This window comes from Hylaeus anthracinus, unplaced genomic scaffold (genome assembly GCF_026225885.1).
Source record: "Hylaeus anthracinus isolate JK02 unplaced genomic scaffold, UHH_iyHylAnth1.0_haploid 11981, whole genome shotgun sequence".
NCBI lineage: Eukaryota > Metazoa > Arthropoda > Insecta > Hymenoptera > Colletidae > Hylaeus > Hylaeus anthracinus.
Window position 1 is genome coordinate 5,992,508 of NW_026534329.1, and position 19,602 is coordinate 6,012,109.

The 19,602-nt window shown below is 38.6% G+C and overlaps 2 protein-coding genes across 3 annotated transcripts in view; one reads left to right on the top strand and one right to left on the bottom strand.

Moving 5' to 3' along the window:
* LOC128885779 (uncharacterized) overlaps window positions 1-19,602 on the bottom strand; it is a 253,435-nt gene that overhangs the window by 163,517 nt on the left and 70,316 nt on the right. The window lies entirely within an intron of this gene.
* On the top strand, window positions 4,300-9,007 carry LOC128885789 (uncharacterized). Of its 2 annotated transcripts, XM_054140086.1 has the most exons (3): window positions 4,300-4,455; window positions 5,419-5,843; window positions 6,399-9,007. In XM_054140086.1, exons 2-3 carry the CDS (start codon window positions 5,422-5,424, stop codon window positions 6,976-6,978), a joined length of 1,002 nt encoding a protein of 333 aa, XP_053996061.1. In that variant the 5' UTR covers window positions 4,300-4,455; window positions 5,419-5,421; the 3' UTR covers window positions 6,979-9,007. The 2 variants fall into 2 exon arrangements, with proteins under 2 accessions (XP_053996061.1, XP_053996062.1); XM_054140087.1 differs by lacking the exon at window positions 4,300-4,455 and having other exon boundaries at window positions 4,591-5,843.

Below are 19,602 nucleotides of genomic sequence, written 5' to 3' on the forward strand. Positions count from 1 at the left end.
AATCACATAGTCTGGCGAACATTGGAAAAATTAAAAAATACTCTTGATGTTTTGGGTGTAATGTCCATTCATTACAGTACCTCAGAATCTAATGGAGATAAAAGAAAAACATTCCGTATGGAGTAAAGTATGACTTGATAAAAAATCACATAGTCTGGCAAGAATTTAATAGGTAGCTAAATATTAATGTATATGTGTACCTTACTTGAATCAATATATCTGTGGTGGCATCTCCTGTCATTCAACAATTGAAAACGAACTTCATAGGAGTGGACTTGATACTCACAATAGGTTTCAAAGTGTTTAACTAATACTTATAAGTCTTGCCAAGTAAATAAAGGGTTAAGCACCATAACACTTCAGTTTTTTAGATATTGAACATTTAATGCACTTTCATGAGTTAAAATACGATTCTTCGATGAACCACTGGATCGCCATTTTTGACAGTTAATTCCTGTGTAGTAGACAAATTTCATTTCCAGCTCGTTTGATGTCATGCTAAAAAAATACTATAAATCAGTGAAAGAAGTACTCGTTGCAAGTAAATTGGCGTCTTCTCGACCGTTTCGGTATCGAGCAGCAATCGCCGGCTTATTTCGTCGGCTCTACTCTCTACTGTGCCTTCGAGACGTCAAAGTCTTCTCTCCGTTCCTGCTGTAACATTTCGTGCCGAATTCAATGGCAAAAGGGGAGAAGCATCTCATTAAGCTGTTTTTGTGAGAAGCTCCTTCAATTCTCCCCAACGCGTTCCTTTCATTGACCTATTAAAACGCCAGACAATGACTCCAAAAAAAATGAGACGTCTCGCGTACAAATAAGAAGGTCGGAATCGCTGCCGGCTTAAACGATTTAGATAACGCTTCTGAAATATCGGGAATGTAATACTCCTGCGCGTTTTTCATTGTCTGACGACGGTAATATATCGCGACGATGCGATATATCGAATGATAGAACGCGCCACGCTCAAACAATGGAAAAGATCTGTTAGGTTGCTCTTCGGGAACCATTTAGTCCTGGGTGAGCTTACACGTGATGTGCCGATCAACAAAAAATTGTTATGCGACGATATTATGTTACGATGTTCTGTTACATACGGTCACTGCAAGGAGTATTCGTACAGCAACCAATTTAAAATAAAATTAATAAGAAAAGAAATAAGAGGTTAACATTAATAATAGTAAACTTTAATTTACGCAAATTTTACTCTAAAAATGTGTAGGAATGTTGGTTAATTATTTTTCTCCTAAAATTTATTAATAAAATAAATATATGTAGCTTTATTTTGAATTGGTTACTGGACGAATCTTTACTGCGGATCTTTAGGCAAAATAAAATCTTCGCGAACGTGTCTACAGAAATTGAATCTATATAGGAATTTATTTTATTCTGCAAATGTTATAACATGAACTTTACTTTCAATCTTTTTTATATCTTTGAATATTGTTTGCATTTTGTAGATTCTTGCACATTCGAATTTCCTATAAATGCATAAAGAGATCCGGAGTCTACTTATTACAGTGACTGTATCTCTTGACGAAGGAGAACTATTGGATTTCGTTACAAGTAGATAATAAATGATAGTAGTAATAAACACTTTTACAAAAAAATTCAATCTAAATTCATTTCTATTTGGATACCAGTTTGTCAATTTCTCCAAAAAATGTTCTCGCATCGACAAAAAGAAGGCTTCGAAAAACTCTCGACCCTGGTTGTCGTTGATAAAATTTCGTCTATTCAAACTATTTTGTGAAAAGTGATACTCTTCGTTTCATCTCTGAAACTATTCTGTCATTCTAGCTTCAAATTCTTTTCGCGAGTGACACTCGATATACGTATCACTTATTTTATAAATAAAAGAAGAGTCTACTTTATTACTGGACACATTTACCAAAGAAAAAAAATTGCTTTACTTTAAACAAAAAAAAAAGTACAGCTTTAATATTATTCGTTTCGGAATTCTAGATCTCCAAGCTCCAGCGCTGGAAATTCAGGGAAAGCGTCATGAAACTTCGATGCGAAACGACCGTGACGTCGACAAGGTCCAACGACGGTCGCAGTCGAGGAAACGTTGAATACTAAATTCAATTTGTTTCGTCGTAGACGTCGAGCAACGCCGCGGAGCAACGCGTGTTTCCATCTCGCGGATTTACATAAGTGACTTATGGTCAGTGGGTATTAGCCCCGCGCTAGGGCGGGACCACTCGGATATCTTTGATGCGACGTCCGCGTAGGGATTCAAATGAGGGATGGTCGTTAGGAGTCCGGGTATAGAATATCATACGCGCGTATTTGGTTTCGCGGCCATCGCGCCGGAGTACTTTCGTTACGGTCACGGATTACCGAGAGTACGCGGCACCGTGGAAATTTTCAAAAAATATTCCGTAACTTTCGGGTTCGTTGCTTTCCGCCGTGCGATATCGATCCGAGCCCCATGAAATCGCTCGCGGGATATATAGGGGAGAGTTGCCGTAATCGTACCACTCGTGATGCTGTTACGAAAATATCTGCTCACCCCATATTATGCGTAACGTATTTCAAGTACCTGGTTAATCAATCACAGGCCTTGAATTACCAATTCAAATCGGAGTGGATATGAAACATTGCTTGGTCTTAAATTGATATTTGTCCTTATATCGGATGATTGCATAATTTCGTGCCCGATTTAAAAATGAAGCTCAATGTGTTAAATTTCGAAGAATAGAATTTTATTAATCAATTATGTAGTCGCTGTTAGTTTAACTCTTTCAGACCTGAATTACTGTTTTTCTCGTACTAATGCAATTTAATTTTAGGGTTAACTTGGACTAATATCAGTATGGTAATAATTTTAAAAAATCCTAACGGTGTTGTTTTCGAGGAAAACTGGTCGCTTTTCGTGTGCGCAAATAAGGACATTTGGCCTAAACAATAGTGTCGGTAATTTTTGAATGTTGTGTCCTCAATTTTGAACGCCAGATCTGAAAGGATCAAGTACCAGCCTATTTAGAAAAAATCTACAACGTATAATCTGCAAATAGAATTTTCCTAATTATTACATCTATTACACATAACTAATCTAAAGACTGGCATCGAGTCCTGGCCCTCCCTCAGCTCCCCGATATCCGATAGTTGAAAAATGAAAGATATTAAACGCCTTGCAGTACTCGATCCATCAAAACTGTAACCCCATCATTCGGTGAAATATTCGAAGCAACAGGGGATCAAGAAACGCAACCGTGAAACATAATCCCAGATTTCACGCGAAGATTATCAATAGTGACCACCGGGGGGGGGCCAAAATGGAAGCTGCGTAACGAGCCCGCGGTAGCCGAGGGGTCGCACGCGAACCAGCAACAAATTTTTCATCTATAATTAACTGTCACTGGCCAACGGTCAAGTAATCAAAGCGGAAACAGAAATCCGTCACATGGCACAGCGTGCACTGTGGCAGTCATATCGCAACGACGCCCACGCAAAATTGAAGACAACGCCAGGGATGATGTTATTCATAAATATCGATGCACCGACGGTGCAGGTTATTCATCGATGCTTATCGAAAATAGGTTAAATTTAACTTACATAATCAATGAGAGAGGTACGAAATGTACTTGAGGTAACAATAGAGATAACATCGGAAAATGCTTGAGAATATAACATGTTAGCAGAATCGGGGATGTAACGATAAGTGCCTGGGAAATTATTCTAAGGTTAAGTGAACTTATTTCAAAATCTCGAAGATGTGCAGATTTAGCACCGTACGAAGTGTCTACAGTTTCTGGGTTAACGTAGAACTGCATAATTTATCCGTGCTTTTAGGCGAAGTTGAAGCACGATATGCAAGATGAGCGAATAACAGTTGCCATCTGAGATAACTTCATACGAGCTCTAAATAAACGCAGAGCGAAACTGACGTCTCACTTCTACACAGAAATTGTCGATATCTTATCCATAATCGCGGTGATCCTACGCGAAACACGTACGCGGCGTGTCGTGTTTAAATTACGCGTAATTAATTCCGAACGCGAGCAGGGAACACGAGGGGAGACAATGAAGGACCAGCAAAAATTACGGAAAATATTTACTGTTTTCTTTTTTCGGTTCGCGGGGAGACGCGACGTCCTAATAAATGACGTCGGTTACCTTTCGTCGTCACGGTATGCATAGTAACGAGGGAGGACGACATGTTTCCCTCCGTCGATTTCATTTTCCCGCGGCGGAATCGTCGGCGCGGACCGAGACTTTTGTCTCGAGCGGGAAAATGGTTCCCTATCGGTGGCAACGGGCTTTATCAGATAAAGTCGCGCTATCGGTCTTGGCAAATAAGGAAACGCTGACAGTTCGACGATGAAACACAGCAGCCGTAGTTACGGAGGCGTACGTGCCGCGACGGCTATTTTTTTTCACTCCCTTCGCTCCGCGCGGCAGTAATTTCAGTTTCGTCCGGCGTCGCAGCAAGGACCACGAGCAACGAGTCGAGTGAGTAAATTCAGCACGAATCGATTGTAATATGTTCGTCCGCGTGTTACCGTGTACGTGGAACTCGCGAAACGAACGGTAGCGAAAGTACCGGGACCAATGTGTTTGTCGAAATCTTTTTTTGGATGCATTTGCAAGGTATTTAAGGGGTGCGTAGCATAGATTTAAAAAAATCGTTGAAAGGAAAACGACGGTAATCTACATGTAACTGTTTCTGTAAATGCGATTTGCGTTGCGCAATTCAACGTCATTTGTGTACAGTCCATCCTATAAGTATTCGTACTTTTCTAAGTCTATCGAAGAAATTTGCCTAAATTAAATAACAGGTTTAACGTTCACGAATTAACTTTTCGTTTGCTATGACATAACTCGAGTCCCTGGTGGTTTTTATTTTATTTTTTAAATTTTCAAATTACACTTTTTTAGAAAGTTATGAATACACGTACAAGCCAGAGTACTTGGTTCAGCGATTATAATTTGTATTATCAAAGGTCGATACAATTTGATTTTCTGAAGCGCTCTAAGAAGCTTCGTCCTCTGCGCGTTGTATTGGCACCACTATATTATTTACTGATACTACTTTCAACAATACCGGTACCTGCTTTCGAGGAATGCGAAACGTTAGAGGGATTAAAGGCCGGGAAAATCACATGACATATTTGTGTCAGATAAGAGTAGTCATTAATTAGTCGACTGGTTATCAATCGGCTCGAACAATTATCGTGGATTTTGGTTTTCTGTCGATACACACAGGAATGTACCGTTGCGAGCTAAATGTGATAAGATGTTATACAATCAGTCTGATAAATATAAAGACAAGTTTGATGTTTTCAAATAAATGATTTATTATAAATACGTACATGAAAAACGATAAAATCTCGATTCGATGTGCGAACGGCATAATGTTAATAAAAATAAAAATAAAAAAGGAAAAGTAATTCAAGACACAATAATTTTGATCAGATCATGGATACGCTGTACCCCAATCTGTACGAGAGATTCAAAAGCGAGGGTCTATGTCCGATCTGCCTGATGGAGATGGAACTCGCGCCCCGTTACACCTGCGAAAATCAGCACACGATCTGCTACCGTTGCAAGCCCTATTATTACTCCTGTCCCACCTGCCTATCGCCATTTAGCGTGGAGATGCCAGCTTCTCATGTCAGTGCGTCTTACGTACCGCCACCCACTCATTACCTGCCTCATCCATTTCCGCCGAAATTCCACGACTACAATCCGAGTGCACCGTCGGATGATTTTCTCGGCCAAGAGAGAACCAGGTATCCACCTACGCCGCACGAGGATCAGGAACCGAGGTCTTGCTCGTATACTGATCTAGGATGCTGGGTGAAAGTACCGGAACACTTGGCAGATCTGCACGAATCTCGGTAAGCAGTAAAGAATTATCAACTTTTCATTTCTTGAACCTTTAATTTAAATAGACAACAATTTTTGAAGGAAGTATAAGTACATATCTTCCTGGGGAATTTAATTGCCAGCACGTTAATTAATTTAGTGCTAGGAAAAGCTTTGCACTTACGTTTATAGTACACATAGCTCTGTACGAATCTCGGTGAGCTGCAAAGAATTATCGACTTTTTATTGCTTGAACTTTTAATTTAAATAAGCAACAATTTTTAAAGGAATTATAAATATATATAATCCTGGAGAATTTAATTGCGAACTCATTGATTAATTTAGTGTTGGTAATTCAATTCTTTTGTGCACTATAAACATAAGTTGTTTGCATTTTCATACAATAATCTTGTCAATGAAATATAACGAGTCCTCGAATTTGTTTGACTCTTGACTTTTACAGCTTGCTCTATTTACAACATAAATGTGGTCCAAAACATTTATCATCTCAAAGTTGACATTTAATATATAATTAATTTCCTGTTTTATTATCGCCAGATGGGAATGAATATTCATACGAATTTCAGATGTCAATTTCGGCCTCACTTAGAGGAAGAGAGCCTTCCCACGGACGTGGCACATATACACGACGACTTGGTCGAGTGCAAACATCGGATCGTCGGCTGTAAAGTGAAGACGTCGCCCTGGAGAATAGCCATTCACGAGAATTACTGCGCTTACAAGGCCCGTTTCGAGGCGATCAGCGACATCGCCGAGACGTTGGACCACGTAACCATCACGGACGACTGCCACGGCGATTCGGAGGAATTGGTGGAGTGCAAGTTCAGAAAGTACGGCTGCATGGTCAACATGCCCAGAAGACGGAAACATTTGCACCAGGAGAAGTGCAATTATAAAAAATATTATCGAGAGGACGACGATTCCGTCCACTCGTCCGAAAGCGAGTACGAACCTGACGAGCAAGTCGCTTGCATATGGGCCGAACATGGCTGCAGAGTGAGACCCAAACGCAGTCGCGCGGAGCAACACCAAGAAAAGTGTAATTACAGAATGGAGGAATGCACCTTCAAAGATAATGGATGCTCCGCTGTGTTCCATCCGTCCAGAAAGTACGCTCACGAGAGAACCTGCGAGTTCTGTGATTAAATTTTCACGTTTAAATTAAAATGCTTTCGAACGACGTGAATTATTGCAAGGAATTATTTCGTCGATGTTCGCACGAAATGATAAAAATATACTGTCGGCTTAGAGGGCGAAATAAAACTTTACGACCAGTGCTCGAGACCGGAACGAGTATTATGTCAAAGGCTTCTTTTTAGAAAATTGTGAATCATGAGACGTGAATATGAAAGGATTATGCTGATTTATGATTCGGAGTTATAATGTTCAGTTTACCGTTTCATTCGTTAAAATCACTCTACTTTATTCGAAAATATTCAAATTTGAATATTTTATAGATGTTTCACTGCCAGGAATGAACTTTGAATATTATTATTCGAATATTAAATGAAAATGAAGTATAAGATATTCTCGAATATTTAAAATATTAATTATTTTAATTATATCTGTCAAATATTTGAATCATTGAGATTTCCTAATATTTAATCACAAACAAAATCGATGAGTTGTCTCAGCTATGCACTCATTATCGACGATAGTTTTGTAGCTATTAGGGTGAACCAAAACTTCGTGCATATTTTATGTTGTTTCAGTTTGTGCAATTTTTAAAAGTCATTAAGAATACTTTGTATGCAAGTGTTATATTTTGTAGCTTTTGAAAAGCTCTTTCATATTTAATTACTAGCTACATGAATTTATTGGTCGTTTAATATTTTTTCGTTTTAGTAAAATTATGAACGATTTTGAGATTCGAGTAGCAAAGAAAATATTATATTCAGTTGTCAATGATTCGATTCAATTTTCCAAGGTGTTACTAAAACGAAAAAAAAAATAAACGATCAATAAATTAATGTAGCTAATAATTAAATATGAAAGAGCTTTTCAAAAGCTACTAAATGACATATAATACTTGCATATAAAGTAATTTGAAAAGACTCAGACAACATAAACAACGCACAAACTTTTGGTTCAACCTAATATCTACATAGAATATCGATGAATAAACTGTGTATTAAAAATTAATTCTCAACATTGTTCAATATGTATATTGTAACTGGAATAAGCGATAAATCGATTTGCTTGCATTGTTTGTGAAGTGCTCCCTTAAGCTTCCTAAGATATTAGAACTAAACGAGTCACACGTTCTCCTTCGATGTTTACGAGGTGCTGTGAAATAGTGTAGTGATATATTTTTAAATCCAATAAAGTTCCTAGGGAAATAAAAATCTGCTGCTTTAGCTAAAACCCTTTTACCGCCTGGCGACGTCCATAACCGTTCTTATGGTTCATAATCGAAGCTTTATTTATGTGGAGCGTTTCGTAATACGCGACGTGGCGTTCTTAATCTTCCTGGCGCATAACGGGAAGACGTACAAGCTGCCTTGGTACTTGGAAGTATCGATTCGCATCCAGGCGCACATTGTTCGCGAAGACAGTTCAAGCACATTGAATACCGCGCTATTAATTAAGTTACCATTAATTAGGTTACCATGAAGAAAGTTTATCCGAACCGTGCCCGAGCTAACCGTACCGAGTAATTACGAAATTATTTCGGAAATTGATCTTAAATCCACATCCCTAATTACAGTATTCACGGATAAATTATCGCATTCTAACTTCCTCAGTTTGAAATTTAATGGTATGGTATTTATTGGTAGAATATATTTTGCGTACATATTTTTTATATGTTTTATACAGTCGATTCCACAAGTGTTCGTGCCTTTTATGTCCACTGGAAAAACATGTCCAAAATGAACGACAGGTTTGATGTTTTTAAATGAATGTTTCACTTATTATTTGGGTATTAATTGAAAATGAAGTGTAAAGAGAACGACGATGAAAGATGAACTTAATGAAAGATGACCTGCATACGACCCTTGATTCACAGCCAACCCTAATTTAATACTTTACTGATCGGTAGCCTATTAATCGTCTCTTTTCCATGACAAGCAATACTTTCTTATTTATTACTGAGATAGTACGACCTCATTGTACACTTCCATTATTACGCGAATCATGAAATATTATACAAATAAAATTCATAAAACGATTGTAATAAATAAAATAAATTTTGTATAATACTAATGTTATGAAACTGACGAATATTATTAAATTTAACTACATATGGTAAAGTGTTGATGCAATTAATTTCTAAAAGAGAAATTGAATGCAAGCCAAATAGAAAACAGCTGGGTTGAAAGGGCTAGATGTAACGTCAAGGCAATTTGTTGGTGAACTAATTAAATCGAACGGTTTCATTAATTCCCACCGATCTCAGCGCAAATTAGACACACGGCTCAACGGAAATAAAGAGCGTTTTCGTGACTGTCGCGGTGCGCCCGCGAGGAAGTTTAGAATCCCCGTTAACCGCGATTCCCAGGAACTCCCGGGGCTTATACGAGCGAGGATTACTCCGTCTCTCGGTTTCTCTTTCGTCGTTGCACCGCCCCTCTGCGTTGTATCGTCGACGCGATAGTGAAACTTACACCGGCGTTCTAGGGGGATGATCTGGGCCATGATCGTCCGGAATGAGGGAACGATGGCGTGGCTGGGATATCGAACACCTGGAAGCTAATGGTGCAGCGCCCCAGCCGCCAACCGTCGCACCGTTTCCGTGGCGTCGCGACGCCCGCACCGACGTTTATAGCGATCATTTGTAAGGACACCGAAGAAGCTTGGCAAGTGAACTGTCTTAAACGTGATTACGTTCGCGCTGCCCTCGAGGAATACATGCGACGTTCCACGGTTGTCAGCTTGGACGATAAATCGAGTTAGACGCCGCTTCTATTCGCAGGTTGACGTTCAGGTGAACGTCAGGTTGGTCGTACATGTATTAAGGAGCACGGGATTAAACGTCAGGGGAAACATTTTGGCAGTGGAAGACCGTGTACTGCTCGACGAATTCCTCGTGAGACTACGCTTCTGGAATAGTTTGCGATATTAATCAGTAATTTTGTGGAAGAGCAGAGGTATTTATGGATGGTATTTTATGGATTTCGAGTTTAGAACACTTAATTTTAGTCGATACTCGGGAAAGTGAAATTTAATGATTATTTAAAATTGGAGAAATATTGCATTAAAATGAATTTTTATTTAAAAATTCGATACTTTAAGGGGTGATTAATCACTGTCAATAGGAATTTGAAATTTCTTTTTATCGAATTGCTATTACAAAAATTAATTACTTTATTTAAATAAAGTATATATACGATGTTTGGAGCTTGATGGAACTCATCGAAATAAATAGGAAGTACCCTTTGGTTACATCAATGCATGTCAGTATGCTTTACATTTAACAATGATTTATGAGCATGAGCACTACGAATTCTCACAGTGAATTACTCGTAATGCTGCTATTTGAAACAAGAATAGTAGTCCATAACGGAATATTCCAATCTATGCAGTGATTCATTACTGTTGGACCATAAATGAATGAATCGTTTCGATCGGTTTGGTAGTCGTCGATATTGCTACGGGCGCTCAGTTATCTAAAATCATTCGTTCCGGTGCGTACGGTCTAACGGCTGTATTAATTACCCCTAATTTATCAATGCTCATTCTATACCATTTGATCTGCTCATTACACTTGAATAATCTTCAATACGCGATATATTCACTTTACAATTCATCTGAAATAAGTTTTTCAGTAAGAATATAAAATTATAATAGGGTATTATGAACATTAGATTTGCCAAGAATGGAAAATTTTGCAATTGCCTGCTTACTCTGTTCAAATAACCCTGTATTACCAGAACTATTATTTATTATTTTTAAACGCGTGAAGGAATTCTATATGAATACAGTTCATGAATATCGCAGACGAAGCAAAAAGTACGAGTTCCTCGGAAAAGAGATTCAATGGCACGGTGCATGAAAATCTCAAAAGATTCCGTGGATCCAGGAATACACCTTTTTAGATACTACATAAATATCGAACGGAGCGAAAAGAGATAAACTCTTGTCCGTTCACAGTTCACGAGAGACCGTCGCCGCATCGGTCAGAACTTTAACGCTCAAGGGTGACCCAAGCGATGGACAAAAGGGAATAGAGGCTGTTTTACATAGCAAAGACCAAAGAAGACTACCGCCGCTACCCAACTGGATTCTTAAAGTGGATATTCCCTTTCAGAATACGAAGGCGCTACGTCCAGTTTCATTTCTTCTCGCACTATTTCACTTTGGACACTTTCCTATGACTAAAGGTTAATTGTTCAAAAATACAACTCTCGAGTAGAAGTTAATTTTCTTTAATGAATTTTAGTCGGAGTAAAAACACCTCGCATGATATAGTCATTATCGAAGAATCAACTCGAATTTGAAGAACTTTCAACATTGTTTCTTCCAAGTTTACTTGTGGCAATTATATAATTTAAAAAAAAAGTAAAACATCTAATGGAAGTTAATTTCGTTCAAACTGTTAACGAATTTTAATGCGATTAATAATATCTCACACGTAATAATTTTGCGAAAGAGCAATTTTTCAAAAAGACAAGACACGAGAATCGCCGAGAATCAATCCTGCCTATGACAAAATTGTTAATGTCCGAATTTTAAACAAAAGTAGAGCAATACGACAAGAATCAATAAATCAGAAATCGGTAAGGCATATTCAAGAGTCTAAACCAAAGTAGACGTAAGTTAGTCGCACTGGGAAGGGTGAGAAAGGGTGGCGAGGGGTACGAGTAAATTGCACCCTCGGGGAACGGATTTGACGAGTGGCACGGAGGGGTAGGACGGATCAGAAGTCAGCCAACTTTAATTAAGACACAGGTGTCTCCTTGCCTCTGGATTCCAATCTCTATACATAAAAACATACGATACTGAAGTTTTTTTACCACGATCAAAAGAAATGACTGAGACAACAAAATTAGTAACTCCTAACTTTTGCTCTCGTACAAGTGTGAATTTTAATTCAATTAAGGGTTTGTGTTTCAATGCAATTCAGAATATACATATATAGTTCCAATTAGAACAATGGCAATTATTAAGTGAATAATATGAACTCAAATGCTTTATTGATAGATAACTTCGAGTTGCACATGTAACTACGTGCAACAGAAAATAATTGACAAATGGACTTAGGCCACTTTTAAAGTAAACGTCTCGCATCATCCTCCCAAAAGAATGCTAACGATTTTCCATCTGGAGTGACTTTAATGCCAGACAGGGACTTCTTGTCGGAAATTCAGATACAATATCTCAGCCAGAATGGCGGACGACGCCTAACCCAAGAATCACCTTAATGCATGTATTCATACGGTAAGCTCGCAGTTTGAATCAGAAGCATAAGTAGAATAGGTGTTATGGGGATCATGACACGGACGCACCCTCTTTGACAAAGCAACTGCGGCTTGTCAGATATCTTATAGCTATTTCATTTAAACACTGTCCAAACACCCAAATCCCTGCTGCAAAAGCATGATATCTGACTGTGTCCACGTTAGAGCCCTTTAGGGACTCCTTGCCTCGAGTACACTCCCCAAATATTATGAAACTTTCTCAACTTATTAAATAACACAGATCTGCAATTACAAAACACGTCAGGAATTATAAATTATTAAATTTTAACATGGCTATTTTCTTTAAAATAGTTACCAGTATTTTCAGAAAAATGAAGCATACTTTAGGAATGTTTGTTGTTGTCTGTAAAATAAAGAACGATTCCAATGTTTTCTTTTCTGTTATTAACACTGTTCAGGAAGAGTACAAGAATATTTTTGTACGAATTTCATACAAATTATTCATTGATTTATATTAACGTTGAAATAGATGCATAATACACCCAGTTTTTCTGTCCTCTTAAAAAATTATCGCGAAACTCAGAATCGCCCTTCAACGACCGAGGGAACAAAGGGTCTCCAATTTAAACCCGAGGAAACGTATCGTACAACTGTCCAATGATCCCACTTTACGACCACGTTGTACGGCAATAAGGATGCCTCTCGAGCCCTCGCGTGACTAATTTCCGACGAACAATTGATAATAATAACTCAATTTTATTTCAGTCCCGCGCACCAACTGCCTGTTGCCTAATTCCGCTACGCTTATAACTCTATATCGTCCTCCATGGTTCCTCGAGAAACGTTCCACGTTATCTACGTTCTCCACCTAACCGTTGATCATCGACCGTTGATCACAGAAAGCCGTCTATAAACTAACCGAACCGGGCTCATGTGGTGGCCAGAAGTTCGAGGCCATAATTTTCTCACATAAATACATCTCGCCTAGGTAAAACCTCGTGTGTCTCGGGCCAGTCGACCTTGCTCCAAGACGCACGCGAACTCCATAATTCACCACGACTGTTACTCTGGACGCTCCGAAGGGAAAGGAGTCGTATCTCAATTTTGTCAGGATATAACTATCAACGGTTCGGTAACGAGAAAATCCAGGATGGTTCGGATCCCATAGACGGGGAGGGCTGGTGATTGGGTACCTTTGAAACATCCTGATTCCGTGGCACGTGCGCGATTATCATCCAGTGATGGATAGTAAAGGAGATGGACGACAGATTTTTCGAATAATAAGTGATGACTAAGACCAATGTGTTGGGATTTATTCGCGACGTTCAGTCGATTTAATAGTTGTATTTTTGAATATATTTTATTGGTAGTACAGTCGGTCAGAAATAGATTTGCACAGTGATACAATGTTCATTTTTATGTGTGTTACATTATGTTACATTACAGTATGTAGATAACGATAAAAGAAACATTTTTAAGTCACTGTCTATTGTTGTTCAAATATCAAAATGGAACATCGAAGAGGAGCAATTTTTGATGTCATAGGGAGTTTCACTCTACTAGTACATATAAGATTATAACAATGAATGTAATTAAAACTTTAATTTCCATTCACAACGACTGCAATGTACTTTAGCTGCTAGACTAAAACTTGTGAAAATTTCTATATAGTTGAGATTTTGTCTCGAGACTATTCAACACTTTGTCCTAGTATTTAAGTTTTGCAACCTGACCAAATTTACAAATCCTATCCAGATTTATTTTCATTCACAATCTCAACTACAAAATTAATTTTTTCAGTACCTTAATCAACAGTCCTGTGAGACATTATGACTCGCCCACGCAAAGTGACCATCGCATCCCAAAAGCTGGCAGATAATCGCCAAAGCCTCCAAGAATGAATATGATCTATAATAGGACAATGTATATAAACAAATGAAAGTTAATTCTCTCCCACACGTCATTCACAGGAAGTCAAGAACGAAGTTTGCACCATCGGCAAACGAAATAAAGCTTTCCTTGCGACATGTTCATTTGTCCTGGGTTGAGCCAGCGACTGACACGATGAAGAACTGTCCACGGACTGGTTTATCCGCTGCAAAACAATCTCTGCTAGTTTCGTTCCGTCGCTCGAACTGTTTGTCCGCTACTGCATTAACAACGCCAATACCCGTTTCCGCGCACGTTCCTGATAAACGACTCCTGCGTTCGAAGTTCGCAAAGAGGGAAAGTCCCTCGGCGCGGGATTAAAATTTTTAATATTAACTCTTTCAGAGGAGACGAAGCGCATCCTCGATGCCGATAGAGACGCGAACGAGACGCGAGACCGAGGGAAAAGACGGAAGAGGAAAGAAACGAATTTAATGAAACGCGAGAAACCCGAATGAAAGCTGTATTTGTAATGCAAATACGCCCGGGACCCGTCCCTAAGGGCCGAAAAATGAAAAGCTCGAAACAGCCAGGGAACGAAATCGACCATCCCATCGCTCTTTCTTAATCCGATTTCGAATTCTTCGACGTCTCCGAATCACGTCTCCGACGTCGCCCAGCGTCCTGCTGGTCTTCCTTAAAAATCCTGCTTCCTTTCTTTTAATTACCTCGGGGACTCGGCTGATCGTCGAATCGAGCGCACGACCGGAATCTTTATTAAACGAAATCCGTGGCGACGTCAACCCCCTCGCGACGTTCGAACCATTTTAACTTATACTTTCCCGGTGTAATTGATGTTATTGTTATCGTTGCTATCACATTTCGCTTTCTTGAATATTCATAGGGGCTCGGGAAGCTAGGCAACGTAAAGTTATCTTTTTGCTGTCATGGTTATAATTAAACTACGGATCTTCGTGCGGTTATTAGAAATGTAAATGCACAAAGATAAATAAGGATGTGTACAACTGCATACATGTAGATGATATTAAAAATACATGTTGTAACATTTAGAAGAAGTTATAACATCAAGAAGACAGAAAATATTTTAATTTTCGTGATTTGTTCTTTATCTGTGTAAATAAAAATACAAGTTATAACATGTAGAAGAAGTTATAACATCAAGAAGACAGAAAATATTTCAATTCGCGTTTCTTGTTCTCTACCTGTGTTCCTAAAAATATGAATTTTTATAATACACGAATAATACACCAATTTTTGTGTGTCGATTTAAAATTACCTATTCCTAAAAGTTTATCCGTGCTCCCCTCAAAACCGCCTGTGTTCGAGCAAATATTACTAAAGACATTTCTTAGCCTCATTTTTAGATAAAAAATGTCACGTATATTATTCAATCACAAGTCGGCACTTCTTAATTAAACTGTTTGCAGTGGTTGTCATTAACGTTTACGCAACTAAACTTCCTTTGTTGAATCAATAGATGAGACTCATCCTGATCCTTAATGAGGATAAACATCTTCCCTCGAATCAGTAATCTCCTCCTTCCACGCAATCCGAACATCGTAAAACCAACAGACAAATATTATTGAAACTCCGGCTACGAAGATGTTAACGTAGGGAAGTATCGAAAGAGTACACGACGAGTGTCGGGAATCGAAGAAATCATTATTTACAGAGAGCTGGCTTTTGTCCTCTTCGACGGATGCATTGTCGAATTAAGGGCTTTTGTGACAGGGAATGGCGGAGTCGCACAATACATTTCCTCTCTATCGCTCCTTCCACTATTTTTCTCCTTCCTTCATTCATCGTTTATACATTGTTCTCTCTCGCGCATCTTCCATACACTTGGTCCCGTCCCTCCGCGCGAATCGCTTTGACAGTTGCCTCGCAAATGAAAGCACTTTTCCGCCGAATAGACAAAATAAATCGAGTCCCTCGTACAATGTCGATGATTTCGTAACAATGCGCGTCTGTCCGACGCGACGTCGACCTACGCACGAATAAATGCGCGACCCGAGCCACCCCCGCCAAAAAATCCCTATTGCCAGACGATTCACCTACGTCCATCCTGAACCTTCATCGGGTACCGTAAGTCACAAATAATCTCGGCGGGATCGAACCGCTGCATACATCACGCTTTCGGTGTGATCCTTGCGGACGTTGACAGTTATTTCAGAATTTCACCCATTCGCTAGAATTCTATTCATACGAACAGAATTTTGGCGTGGTTTTGTTTACTGTGTCATCATTTAATTTTTACAATTTTATTTACATAGTATAATTATAGATCTGCTGGAATTCTATTTATCTAAACATAACTCTGATGAAATTTAATTTAATTATAAACTTTGCAGTCAACATACAGTACTTGGAATAACAATCATAATTAGTACACTTCCTACATGTATTTCTTTTAAAATAAATCCAAATTGCGATGTAATGCGTTCAAAATATGCATTACCCACTGTACCCAAAAGTGTGCTTTCTATTACACTTGATATTTCTACAATAAAATACCAAAATTAATTTTGTACGTATGATATTTGTACGGTTTGTTTAGATTGTCAGAAAAGAATGCTCGGTGGGGCTGAAAAAACAAAGGCCGTTTCTACGGCTCGTTACGCGAAGCAATCGATACCGAACCGTAACAAAGGCGTTCGCGATTTTAACCGAGTTCTGTTTTTCCTGGAGTATCCGATCGATCTCTCCAACATTTAAAAATATAACACACGTACATAGTGACAACGTTGCGACGGAAATATTTCTTTCCGGAATGAAAGCGCCAAACTGATTGGACAACTAAATTATCGCGAGCTTCTGTCCGAAAGCCAGAGAAAAACGGCGATAACGAAAGGCCAGGGGTGTGCGTTCTTCCGGTGATTTATCGATGATAATTAAAGAGCCGAACGTCACCACCGGCTGCGTGTCGATGACCAATGGCCGCTGCGTGAGGCTCGTATTAATAGTACCTTTTAATACCCACCGTGGGCCTTGGTTCGACGGCCATTTTCGCCGCTAAATAAATTCCCCGACGGACCGCGTACACGCGTAATTTCGCTCGTGTATTTATGCAAATTATCTTTTGATCCCAATATGCACAGCGATTTGGTGGGCGGATAAAAAATTGAAATTGGACCCTCAATACTCGCAGTCGTTTCGAGTTTTGAACGGAACTCGTGCTTTTCACTGGTATCGAATGCTATGGATTACTTTTCTGTTGGAAATAAAGTAAAAGATATTTGAATTTGGCGCTCTTAATTCATAGAGGGCGTTTAAAGGGGCGGGAAGGAGCGATGTTTGTCTAGTCTGCTTTTTTGTGTTCCTTTCTACCTAATATATATTCTTGTATTCCTATAATTCATTCTAATTTGAATCGTATAATAGCGTTTAAGGGAAAATGTTGTATTAGCATTTATTTCCACTATAATTAAACCATAACTAGGTACTCTTTAAGAGGCTGCCCTCCTAGGAACGAATAAGAACTGAATTTTCGTAAAATTTAAACTGTTTGTACCACACTTCTGGGTTACAGTGTTTCCGAGCAGTAAAAATTGTTCGAAACAAGAAAGATGGAGAATTCAGTCACGCTTGGATGTAATAAAAACCGCTGCCTATTATCGTTTTTACACACTCGTGGAGCACTTCTCGCAGAATGACACTCAGAACGCTCGAAATGCACTTTTACAGTAAACGTACGAGTACCTGGAAGCCCTTCTGTAAGGCAGCCACCGAGCTCAGGGTGGTGAGTATCGAGAAACGTAGCACAGAATACGCCAACAACGAAACAGGAAAGGGGGCGGCTTTTTAACGGCGCGCACAGGTGTTGGAATCCCTGCGCGAAATGAGCTATCCATAATGCTTCGTCTTTCGACGTCATACGCGTGTCTCCAAAGTGTAGGGTACTCCACTTTCATTACAAGAGCCCAGCTTCGCGCCTCAACCTCTTTTTTCGTCTTGATGACGCAAAAATCGAAAAAATCTTGTTGATGGATCTCACATGACAGGGTTTCTTACCGTAGAACTAAATAAGATGATTTTTAAGGTAAAATGTTAAAGACAATAAATCTGGTTAGGATTCATGAATTTGAATAACCTTATCGAAATAAATACTACGACAAACGTTATATTGTGTAGGTCTTAATTGTCTCAAAACAAAATTTGAGTATATTGGAAATGGGGTGTAACAAAATCATAAGATACTAAATTTATTAATTAAAAGTTTTGATTCTTTTATTACTATGTCACGAATAAGTTGAGATGAACGTTACAAGAAGCAGGTAGAAAAAATTTGTAGATATATACATATATACATGTATGTACATGTATATATCTGTCACTGCAGAATAACGAAAGAGACTAAACAGATGTGTGAAAACTGTAGTATATAATGCTACAAATTTTTATATATATATTAATATATTATATTAATTAATATATATATACAATGTATATATTCTCAGTACATTTATTTACATACATATCAGTACATATATTAATAATATATTAATATATTATATTAATTAATATATAGAATATATATACAATGTATATATATATGTATATATATATATATATATATATATGTACATTGTGCATATACTCTCAGTACATTTATTTTTGTAGTAAAATAAAACGTTGAATTATAGTAAATACTCCAACAGATTATTATAGAAATGTTTAAACATATTCATGTGGCGATTAACGTGTTAATATGTAAGTAGAATGGAGTCCTAATATTCGCATACTTTGGATAGGTACGAAATATCAAAATCTTAAGCAACGACTTTATATATGTTCATATACTTGCTCTATTGATATTTCAGTTATTTAAAACATGGTTGCAAAACAGCGCCCACTAAAATTCTAAATTGAAGACCACAACTAATTTCCCTAATAATAACAACACAAAATTAATAGCTGATAGTAGACAAATATCAGTTCGAATTCTTATTCACTTCAATCCAAACCAGTTATTCCCCAAAGAGATTAACACCTACATTTCCTTTGAATCACGAAATTACCAGTGACACCAGCTTTCAATTTATTAGACTTCGAAGTCACACGGTATTTTACCCTGTCCTTAAAACTTGGCTCCTCTTTTTTTAAGCATCTAGGACAGGACACTATACGTGGCCTCATCGAAGTTGGCGCGAGACGAGCCGATGCCTTTTCATCGCGACGCATTTGTCGCGAGGACTTTGACGAACCAATTAAATAAATGGTCGTAAATTGTACGACCGATGGTAGGGGACGACATCGAGGCGCCTACATCCACGACTCCTCGGCGTTTCTTCCATTAAGGACCAAACCCCCTTCCTCTCGCCAAAGCAGCAACGGGGCCACTCTCAGCCCTTGCCTCGTCCTCTTTCGACGGTGCGTCGTCGTTGTCGTCGGTGGCGTTACTGGAATTACATTGAATCCACAAAGGGTTGAGAGAAGACTTTCATCAATGCATACGACGCCTACATTGTTCTTCTCCTAAGATTGATCCCCCTGCCATTCCAAATCTTCCCCATAGAATCGC